We start from the raw sequence: 12,153 nt of genomic DNA on the forward strand, positions 1-12,153 counted from the left end.
AGAGAGAGAGAGAGAGAGCGAGCGAGACAAAGTGACGAAAAACGAAGAGATCGCGAATCGCGCGGCTGCGTCATGCGTGAAAACCTGCGTGCGCGTCAGCCGGCTGGAACGCGCGTGACTGAGGAAATTTCTTCGTCTTCGAAGGAACACTTTCGTCCGTGTTCGTGCCCCGTATTTAACGCGGCGCATCCACCTTGTCCGGGGAGGCTTTCTTCGCGAGATAGACCGTATTTTTAGAACGGTGATATTGCTCGGAATTATGCAGCCGCCGCCGCGGGCATTAATTCTTCACCAAGAATCTCGATCTTTGACCTTGCTCTCCTTCGTTCGGCGTAATCAAGATTTTGCATCGCGGCGCAAGATCCGCGACGTCGCCGGTGCCGGGAGGAGCAGAGAAATTGGAAGATGACGAGACGCTCTTCGCGATCGTAGCACTGCGTTGCACGCCGCGCAAACGCGCCTTCTCTTTCAAGCATCAAATTTTTCGCCGTGACTTCTTTTCAACTCGAGTGAGATGCTTTCAAGTGTAGTTAACTTTAGATATCCATAATGGGTTAAAATAGATTTCCGAAAGGTTGAATTTGTATTGCAAAAGGGTGAAATTGATTTGCATTATATTGAATTTGACTTGTAAAAGGGTGAATATGGAGTGCAAAACCTACAATAAAAAAAAAGAATATGAAAATAAAGCTACAATGCTCCCTACAAAAATCTTTCTTTTTACGGTATCTTTATACGCGAAAAGAAATGGTAGAGTTGCTCCATTTCATTGCACATAATATATGTATCTCTATACGGAAGACGGTCTCCCGTCCGACTTTGCAAATCCGAATATCCTCGTTCTGCAGCGAAATTAGAACCACTGGGAGACACCGTGAACGGGTCTGGGTTAAACTGAGGACCCGAGGACCGTCCAGCGATAAATTTTTGCGGTGTCCCGGTCAGCATAATTCTTTAAAGAACTCTCGGAAAGTCCTGGCGGACCTGCAAACCAGTTCAGCCGGGAATCTTTCCGATGGTCTCTGTTCTCTTGGACACGGAAGTGAAAAACGCGGCGAAAGACGAAGAGAAGAAATCGCTCGTAGCATCGTTCAAGGTTAACCACGTGGATATAGGCGTAGCCACTGACCAATGGCGTAGCCGGCGGATCGATCTACTCGGGGAACAACCGTTAAACCTAATGAACGGCATTTACACGGTGTACAGATTCTTTTTTTTCTCATCTCTTGTTTGTGTCTTTCTCTTTTCTTCTTTTCTTTCCTTTTTTTCTTTTCGACTTTCGCGTCGCGTCGGTCAACTATTAGCGGGTTCGTCCACTCTCTGTTTAAACGTTGAATCGTCCGCGATCGCATTAACCGGCTGTTTGCATATTCGAAACGGTAAAACGTTCCGGGAGACACGATCCATAAAATCACCGAGTGATTGACACTAATCGTGATTGATTGTAATCATTAACAGTACCGACGAACAGAGACCGTTTCTTATCGGCGATCAATAATGACGCGTGAATACTCGGGGACCGTTTTTTTTTCGGGACGATGCGTTTAATGACATTAAAGTTTTTGTCTTTGCCGTTTCTTTTTTCTCCAGCCATTTAGAATAGAAGTCGTCGACGAATACTGTTTTGAATTTTGATAGGGGAATTTTTGGACGAAGTTCTTATATCGTCATCCTTTATTCCGAGATGTGTCGCTCACTCGAATATTTTCGATTCCTAGCAGAAGCTAACTTGGAGAGGATAGGAGAAGCATTTTTCTTTTTAGTAAACATGCTGCTTCTCGACATACACGAGTCAGCCTCGTCATGAAGATTTTAATTAAGTCTTTCCCCATGATTGTACTAAGAGTCAACCGAGACGCGTCTCTTCCACTATAAAATGTATTATCTAATCTCGAGTAGCTACAACGAGAATCGATAGAATTTAATTTCACAAAATAGACGTTATCTAAACGACTAAACCGTACCGAGTGCGGCGATCGAGTCTTGAAGACGATAACCAGCCTGAATAAAATTATAACCAAAGGACGAACGCACCAGCGAAAATTGGACTTGCGCTTGTCCTCTGCTGCCGTAACAAGAACGAGCCGAACAAAACCTCGAGGCCCCAAAATATCAACTCCCTCATCGCGATCTATAAATGTTCCCCGCGCGAAACGTCCTAGCTCGTTGGTCCTTTAATAGCTGATCTTCTCATTAACGAATTTCTCCGTGGCTGATACCCTTGCACCGGGTGACGCTACCGCGCACAATGGAGTATTTAGCCCAAAAAGTCGGAAGGAAGTTGATTTCAAAATTTTCCGCGCGTCCTATTTTTACTGTCCGACGTAGTTAAAGGTCTGAAGAGTACGGCTTCGATATTGTTTTGTTCATTTATACACCCAAGAAGTGCTCCACTTCATCGAAAGTTTGATAAGCACGCTTTGCGTTCTTAAACAGTCTCCGAGACAGCGTTGATTCATTAGCGATTTTCAAGTGTTTTAAGGGAATTGTTTAAATTCTTACTTTGTACTATACGCGAAATCATGGCGGAGGTACATCCATGGAATATAACACGACCTAGACTAGGGGGGCACAGAGGACCGCGATCAACGAGCTGGAAACGAGGTGTGACGTTCGTCAGGTTCCTTTTCTCTATGCAGCCCGCGTTTTCGTTCGCGCGTCGTTACACGTCCTCGGACGACGGTGATAGAAGCGAGAAAGAGTATGTATAACCTTGAAGACATAGTTACCTTCTCCGTTGGTGGTAAGGGAGCCGGGAAGTGGCAGGGGTGTGCTGTTTTTGCACCGACGTTGATCCCCTTCGCTGGGCGCGCGATCTGAAAATAAACGGCAACCCCTTTAGAAGTTTCCCTCGTGAAATGCGCCTTCTCTCCTTTCCTCCTTTTCGTTTCTCTCTCCCGGTGCCCGGGGTAACCCTTGCCGAGCTCGTTTCCTTCGGGAGAAAATCCACACCACATTTTTCTCAATGAATCCCAGGACCCGTTAGCCTGGACTCGATTTGAAGGGGTAGTCTCGTTTTTCCAGGATTCCAAGCGTGCGGGATAACAATTCTCATTTCTCAAAAATCGGGGTTTTCAGTGGTCAAACGCGCTAGATAAAAGATCAATCTAGGAAGAAATGAGAAATGAGAATGCGCATCCCGCACCCCTGCAAGCCTGGAAACGGGTCTACCCCTTTAACCGAGTCCTGTCGTGAGTGAAACTCTTCGCGAATCGATTGCTTTTCGTTTCTTTTCCACCAGTTAGTCTTTCCCCTGTGGGGGGGCAAATCAACAATTTCCTAGTGATTTCTTCCTAAATCCTATCATTTAACCCTCAGCACTCTGAATGGTGACTCTGAAAGGCGAATTATTAAACATATCGGCATCTAATCGATTACAGAACATTTAGGCATTGTATAAGGTATTATACCAATTGCATAAAATAGCTCCGAGTGTAAAAAGGGTTAAATTCAACAACATTTCGAGAAATCATCGAAATCGGAGGATAGATAGTTGTTCTGCAGTGTCAGCGACGAAAGGGTTGCCGATGATCTGAACGAAAAAACGTGCGGGAGGTCGGACAAACACGAAAAACCGTGGTCTGCGACGCGTTCATATCAAAACTGTCATTAGGGAGCGACAAAACACGGTCGATTATGTATTGCGAAGAACGACTTTACGATTAACCGTGACGCGATCTGCATCGTGAGGCACTACCAGGTACTCGGTGTGATTAATGGCGCGAGCAATTTGCAAGAATCCGACGATCGAGAATACGACACACCGGCACGATTAATGATTTTCAATAGACGGGAACGGTAAAGGAGCATTTCGATTCGTGGCCAGGTGAATCATGGTTCTTCTAGAAGCGGACTCGCCTTCTAAATACAAGGACCACAAAGCAGGTGACAGAATCGTCTGAAATAATGATTCGCCGGAGGCGGATCATTTATCCTCGAAGCTATTGGAAAATCCTCGCTTAACATTCGAAACGATCAACTAATTCATCTGTGGGAATGTTATCCGACATCACGGACAGGCTCCGGTTACTGCACCTGTAGCTCTATCGCCTGTTCCCAGAAAAAAATCTTGCAAACTTGTGTTTTCAACTGGTCCGTCGATTTACAATCCATGTAATAAGTGAGGTTGTGAGGAAAATTTTTGCCGATTATGTTTCTTCCGTTTCGCATTTACTCAATTTACTTGATAAACTTGAAATTTGGATTATTGATCTTTTGAAAATACTGTCCCGAGCACGTTGAGAGAATAAGGAAAACCAGCGGATTTCAAACAATATGATTCACGCGCTAATGGGATATCTGCTGAAGATGCTCTCAAAATTTCAAGTCAATTGGTCAACCTAAAACTTGAGATATCGCGGCAACACTTTCGAAAAGTGTATTATTTTCGGTGTACAGCTTTGTTGGCCTGATACCGGTATCAAGATTGTATCAGTTTGAAGTCGCGTGCGGTGTGATACCGGTATCAAAAGTCCCCGCTAATAACATAGCTTCGACACCAACAACCGAACTGGTTTTTCGTCAATTTTCCCAGCGTTTCCGAACAAATTGGCGACGGTAGCATCGCGTTAAATAAATTGCTTCGCTCATCTCCGATTATATTGTGATCGCAGAATCGGCGGCGAGCGTGTGTCGAACCAGCTCGGGTGTTCTCTCGCGTATCTATCGACGAATTTCTGTGAACCACCTTCGATCCCGACTCGATCTTCCGGCGATCCTGTCTAGACATCAAACTTCCCGCTGTACACGGCGCCGCAACCCTAATTTCATCTTTTTTAGTCGATAATGGCGGATCGTAAAAAAGAATTGGATCGCACACGTGGATTCGCGCGACAACGATGCCGGCGAATTTTCTACTCGTCGTGTACCGGGCGTCGGCACCGAAAGATCGTTATAACATTATCGGGAACGGGTTTTAATACCGCATAATTCTATATCAGCGGAATGAACCAGATCACGCGACTAGTTTTTGCGCTCGGTTGAAAAATGAAAGCAACACGAGCGAAAGAAAGAGAGAGAGAGAGGGGGGGGGGAGAAAGAGGCGGGGAGAGAAACGAAATGTGGTGGTCGATTAGCAGCGGCTAAGATACCCAGGAGCGGCGTTTTCGAGCAGGTCCGAGCCGATTCCTGTCTCAAGGATCGCCGGTGGACTAATCGTTTTAGGGCACGTCGAGCATGGAAGGCAGGATTCATTGACTAAAAGAGAAGATGACGTCAGAGGACAACAAGTCGGGCGGAACGGGGGTCGCATTCTTTCTGAATTCCAGCGGCTCGTTCCAATGGGAGAACAGCACATTTCCTGCTGCTAAACCGAACACCGCTAAAAGGCGGGCAACAGTAGCAAAAGGAGAAACGATGCCATGAGATCCGACGCTCTCGTCAAGTATTTTTAGGAGGGATTTCATGGAAGTGTCCGCGCGGTCCCAATGCGCGTCCGAGAGAACCACGAAATAGACTTATAGCTAATCCTTTCACGATGAATTCCAGGCGAACCTCCTTTTCTGATATATTTTTGTTTTTCAATTTTTCGTTGTCCTGTAACTTCGCGGAATTTCTGTACAACAGGCATGGGCACTTTGTGCTCGATCGGAGGCATTCTCGAGAAATACCCCCCACTTCCTCCGACCCACTTCCGACCAATCGCAAAATTTGAGAAAATTTCTTTTCGCTCTACATGTAGTAAACTAATTGCTCTAACTTCTCAAGAAAGTTCAAAAAAGTTACCGTATTTTTAGAGCGTCCGAATATTAATGGGAGTCTCCGTATGCAGATCTGCAACTGAGAAAGGAAAATACGTCGCGTGTCCTATCATTCTGTGCCACTCGAGGTCTGCAATGTTTACGTCTGTCTTCACAATATTTCTTAGAAACGGATACCGCGCATTATCTTCCGTACATGTATTTGCAGCCGTCATCAGTCACATAACTGCAGGCGCATACTTTAAATCGGAATAACATTTTTTATAAATGCACCAGACTCTCCAGTTTTGCTGCCAAGCTAGAAGGATCCGTGAACAAGATAGTAATGAAATTTTGAGAAATGTGTCTTGAAGATTCGTATGAATTGTATACGTGCTGAAAAATTATACACGATTAAAAATTTTCACCAAAGAAGCTTGTTTGGTAAATGATGTAGTTATTTTGTTGGTTCATCTCCCAGAGAAGATAATAAACTATGTGTGTGTGTAAAATTTCAGCTCGATTGGTCCAACAGTTTTTCATCTATCCTGCCCGCCAACTCTAAGAAGCAATTTCCATTAAAACGTTCGAATTTCGGATTGTAACTTTGGGAATATATTCTAGAGGTGTATTGCTGATGAGAACAATACACGATTAAAATCATCTTCTACACCACCTTAATCCAGCACTGGGAAGACGACTTTCGATCAAAGAAGAGGAGGCAGCCGAGAATCGGTCGATCGCGACGAAGAATCTGAGGATTCTGCTTGGTGTCCGGTCGTTTCGCTTCGGGACCAGGCTCGGCACATCGGTTTCTGTTAATCCGGAAACCGTGTAGGGGCTTTCGGTATGGTCGCAGCGCAATCGGGCCAGTGAAGGAGGCAGCGGAATGCGAGGCAGCCACTCCCGCCTATCGGCGAGCCTCGAGTTGGCCGAGTAGCGCCAACAGAGGGACCGAAAGAGGAGTGAGTCGGTGAACAGGAACGACCGAGATGGACGTACTGTGGAAGAAAGAAGACGGCTGCGAGACGGAGACAGTGCAAGAGTGCGTGCTTTCGAGTTCGTTCGTTTGGTCGAACCAGGAGAGACGTTCGTCGACGAGCAGGGAAAGGGGAGGCTGAGGCAGAGTACGCGAAAAACGAAGAGGAAGAAGTACATACGAAGTACGCGCAGGAGCTTGGAAGGGGAACGATCGAATATACGATAGGGAAAACATGATCTAAACGGTTTTTCAATAAGCGCGATAGAACCTTGAATTGAAATAAAACGAAAAATACAGAAGATAATCTATTGTATAATCATATAAATGACCACCATGATTGCTTTTGACGGAGTGAACACGACAAACCCAATTTGAAATTTGAGAGATGCGGCTGTCGATTGGCCTCCGAGATCTTGCGACTTGACGTCATTAGACTTTTTCTTGTGGGCCCATGTTAAGTCTCTTGTTTATTCCAATAAACCACAAACTGTTAATGATCTTAAAGCAAACATAACTCGTGTTATCGGTGAGATGCGACCTGATTTGTGTGCCAGAGTCATCGAAAATTGGGTACCAGATGCTCTTATTGAAAGACCCTTTACAATGTTACGCGCCGACCACATTTTTCACCCTCGTATTATTGGAAGCAAAAAAGAAGTCACCTGCGACTGGGACGCTACAGGGACAAGGGGCATCTTTCGCTGGGCACGTCAGTCTCCACCATCGATGCTGCTGTAGCCCCAATGTTAGGGTTTGACGGGGACACGTTACGCAGTATGCGTGACCGCTTAGCCAATACTTCGCTAGAGCCGAAAATACGTGTGACTCGGGCCGTGCCCTTCTCGCATTCCTCCCAAGTTACTTCTTTCCAACTCCCAATAATACCAGAGATTGTTTCAAATTCTTTCTCATGTCCGCGTCTCGCGAGAAGAGACTCGGAAGGAATGCGAGTTAGACGCACACACGCATTCGTGATATTCGCCGAGTGTATTCCCCTCAAAAAGCTTCCCCCACTACGTACCACTAAACGTGGCTCGATTCTCCTCTAGCGACTCTGCACGATGGTATGCGTGAAATCTCCTCTTTCGTGCAGAGAGTCGCAAAAGGGGAAAATGCAGTATCGCCGGACTAAGACTTATCATCCACACACTTCCTTACCCCTTCCACGACGCCGTTATCATTTCCCCTAGTTCGCCGGTTCAAAGGACATTTATTCAAACTATTTAACCTTTGTCGTATGCATCAATTCAAGATGGAACTCGGTACATGGTATTATATCAATTTCATATCCATAAACTGGAAAGAAGTTCTATATGCAGAATGAAAATATTGTAGGTCCGACGAAATTAAAATGGCTCCGAGAGCAAAGGGCTAATTGTCGACTCTTCCTCGTAAGATGATCTACGAACAATTCATAAACGGGTTCCAACCGGCAGATTCGAGATGCAAAAAAGGATATCGCGTACGCGAGCATAAGAGGCGGGAAGTTGGAATATGCGAAGGAGAAAGAGGGAAAAGTGAGGAACGCCAAGAGCGGGGAAGGAAGAGAGTATACTCGACTCTGCGAGAGGGAGGAGAGGGGAGAGGAAAGCGGACGAAAGAGTGAGTTTAAGAATGAATAAAGAAACAGGCAAAGAGCACGGCGAGAGATAGGAAGGGAGCGTGCAAGAGAAAGAGAAGGGAGGGAGGGGGGAAGAAGGAGATGAAAAGAGAGAGGGAGAGGGAGAGAAGCGTATCAAGGACGGCGAAACGAGCAGAGAAGCATAAAACCGAGGCGACAGGCGCCTACCACGTTCGCTTGTGTACCGGAGCCTCGTATTACTGGTACCGGGGCCCCTCCCTTCGGCTGGCGCTTGGCGCCCTGTGCGTACTTGCCCTTAACCGCGTCTCAACTCCTGACGCGTTGCTTCTACACTCTACACCGTACAACTCTTCCCTTCTTTCAAGGTTGCACACGTTTCGGTCGCTGACACGTGACCTGGAACACGCTCCGGCCCCTCGACACGCTACACAATGCAAGCAACTTTGCGCAGAGCTCAATTTTTGTCGGAGTCAAACTCCTTAGTTTACATTGTGAAATGTTGTAAACCTCACAGTGTTCTTAATTTAAAACAGCTTCAGAGACTATTCAGGCTATCAGTTACCCTATAAGTTTCAAGGAATAAATTTAGAAAATTTTGACGGTCCCCCCCCCAAAAAAACATAATAGATTAGTTTCAACGTCTATGTTAAGAGTTAAGGTAATAGACTAACCCATCTTAAGACCAGGAATATGTCTGGCTCCACGGTAGAATGCACCGCAGCGAAGACTATCTTTGAAACATGCAATGGCAACATTTTGCACACTCTGTATGTGAGATTCAGCCACCCCAACAATAAATCTGACAAAACAACAACGGTGGCATTGTAACTGCGTCGACTGTGCTCGGTAGTATGTATGTACTCTCTTAAATTAGCAAACTTTGGAATCCGTTTGTGAAATCCGTTTGTGTTACCGGGTAGTGTTTCTCGTCGCGGAATTACTCGAGCACCGTTCAACAAACAATATTAAAGAATACGTTCAAGTGTTTGTATCATAATTTTACGATATACAATAAAAACTTGAATTAACAACTAGAATTGCGTGATGCATCGTGCATATTTTGCGATATGAAATTTTCTGAAGACTGCAAAGGCGAATTGTGGCCAAATGATTTTTACCGAAAAATACTTTTCATTGAATAAACAATAACGCTGTATATGTATATGGAAGGAGGAAATTCACTTGAATAACAAAGATCTGTACGATTTTGTCGAACGTCTTACAATATTGTCGCGGTGTGTATTCTACGCTTACACTTGAAGAAAATGCAAGAATAAAAAAATCGATTTTTTGAAAATGAAAGCCACGGTATTTCCTGAGCGCTGCCGCGCTACGAGTTCTAGGGAACGCGGTGCTGCGTTGATAATTTAATTCGAATCCAAGAGGCAACAAGATGTCATCGACGTGACGTTCCTCGGTCGGAATAATGCGGTGATTCAGGACGGGTTGAATCGAGAGCGGGAAGCTTAAAAACGCAGCCGGCGTAACGCAATACGAACAAGATTTGTCCTCGTGCGTTCGAAAGGGACTGCGCGCGGAGCGTTGTGCCATGTCCTTCGTCGTATTCGTTGAAATTTGCGCAATCGCCGGTGGAGTTCTGTCGCGGGCAGCGTGCACACAGCACGTGCGGAAATAAATCGTATCGCCGCAGAAATTCTCCGTCCGCCTCGTCTCTTGTCCCTTTCCTTTTTTCGCGAAACTGTTTGTAGACGCGAGAGCGTGGCCAATACCAAGCCCGAGCGCTTTGCAATGGTAAACGAACCCGTAACTATAGGGAAATAGCATGTAACAAAAATGTTGTTGCAGTTCCTTGATAGGGGCGACTCCCGAGACCCATTTAAAAATGATGACCCTTGCCGTACTTCAACGAGTCAGACTCGTGATGAAAATTTTAAATAAAATCTAACACACGTGTGAATGTTATGTCTTCGTTTTTAGACGAAATAAAATTTTATTCTTTTGTGATCGATAGCAAAGCATTGAAGTCAATCTGTAACTAAAAGAAAGAAAATGGCACGGCAATGGGTTAACAAGGGCGCGTAACTCTGACCTCGATGATTTATCATTTTTGGCTTCGAAAAGATCTTTCTAAATTACGATGCAACAATCTCTCATTTTATTTTTGTTGCGTTTACGAAGCAATGCACACATTTCGTCGACCCTTCTGGCAATGCAGCTGTTGCTGGCAGGCAGGGTAACACCTGTCACCATCAACTGAATGAAAGAAATAAACGATTTTTTTGTCGATAGTTCGTACCGAAATTATGCATCTCAAAAAGAGTATGATAAATTGCTGTACCATTGTTTACCTAATCAATTACTCAACATTTAAGTATTGTACGAGGTATTAAATCAATTTCATATTCACCAAATTTAAAAAGTCACAGTGCCTTAAAATAGCTCCGCGTGCAAAGGGTTAATAAAAAAAGAACCCTTGTCCAGATAGATCCTAACGCCACAGACTATTTAATCACCTGCTTAGTAAACTTTGCTTCTCTAACGAAAAAATACGAACGGACACTTGACCTTTTATACAGTTGTGTAATTGACGATAAATACATGTCCGAAGACGCATAACTGAATGAAAGTGATAAACTCGAAAGAATTCGTCGGTACAAACGCTAAATGTCGAAGACCGTTAATAAAAATATGTGTCCCACATTTGGTAATAGTCGAAACATTAATTTACGAATAAATAGGTGATGGAAAGGTTGCGAAGCTCCTACAAGAATCTTCATTCTCCATTTTCTGAACGCGTCGGACAACAAGCTGCCTTGTTAATTGGTCATCATCGGTTCGTAAGTCTGCTGGTTCGCAAAGTGGTGGTTCAAGTTTCATGAATGAAAAAATTTCTCCTATTTCCCGGGTGAATGCAACAAGTGGCGATGCACGCTCTTTTATCTCCTCTGCTCCATCGCGGTGGCCCAGTTTCTTCTTCAAACATAAATCTACACGGCTGCGTCTGCTGGATCGTGAGAGACGAACTCTCCTAATGAATTTCTTCCTTCCAGGAACCACATTTGCCCCCCCAACATTTCGCAGCGTTTTGCACGAAATAAGGACACCGCTAACAATTCAGTCTTATCATCAGACAGCTGACCTTGATAATTGGTAGACTGCGGACGTTTATGCATTTGTAGCTTGTAAAAATTTTCATAAAATGCTGGAGCATTAAATTCGACAGAATTTAGTGGGATTTTTATTCATTTTGAATCTACAAATGTTGTTACGTACCAATAGGAATAGAATTCTACGTGGTATCATTTTCTTAAAAACATCCACAGTCTCCCGTCTTTGGAATTCAATAAAAAAGAGCAGAGTTACTAAGACACCCATCTGCAGTAAGCACGATGGAGATAATTTACTTGACTGCATCGGAGTTATTATGCAACCAGCGTATGAAACATCGAACTTGTCTACGAATGAATACAGTCATTTTCTTGCTCGAGTAATTTTTACCACTCGCAGCTTAAGATACATATGATCGAAACGGCACGAGTCATTGGTGCACAGTGCACAGTGAACACACGATGGATCTATCGATAGCCGAAGGATCTCCAGCCGAGCTCTCAACAGTGCCGAGAACCAGTTTAGAATGAGTCATAAAAAGAGAAAAGAATGGGACGACTGGGAGTTGTCAGTCAAAATCAGCCAGAGGAAACCGAGCCTTGAGAAGGATCCATTAAAATATCAGAAACTGCAACTCCATTCCTCTCGTAACCCAACAATAAATAACGAAGAACATGTACAGTGACTCCCATTAATATTCGGACGCTCTCAAAGAACCGATAAGTTTTTTAATATCGGACTGTACGATTCGAACTTTTTGGGGAAGCTGGAGCAATCAGTTTACTTCGTGTTGTGAAAAGAAATCTCTTGAAAAATTGCAATTGGGAATTGTATAGAAAATA

General features: G+C 44.4%; 1 protein-coding gene across 1 annotated transcript in view; it reads right to left on the reverse strand.

The window, feature by feature from the left end:
* The window catches only part of Dad (Daughters against dpp), a 67,674-nt gene that overhangs the window by 37,748 nt on the left and 17,773 nt on the right, over window positions 1-12,153 (reverse strand). The window contains exon 3 of the mRNA XM_076432007.1: window positions 2,730-2,816. Coding sequence (XP_076288122.1) covers window positions 2,730-2,816 — 87 coding nt within the window. The remainder of the gene's footprint in view (window positions 1-2,729; window positions 2,817-12,153) is intronic.

Source organism: Lasioglossum baleicum, chromosome 10 (assembly GCF_051020765.1).
Source record: "Lasioglossum baleicum chromosome 10, iyLasBale1, whole genome shotgun sequence".
Taxonomy (NCBI): Eukaryota; Metazoa; Arthropoda; class Insecta; order Hymenoptera; family Halictidae; genus Lasioglossum; species Lasioglossum baleicum.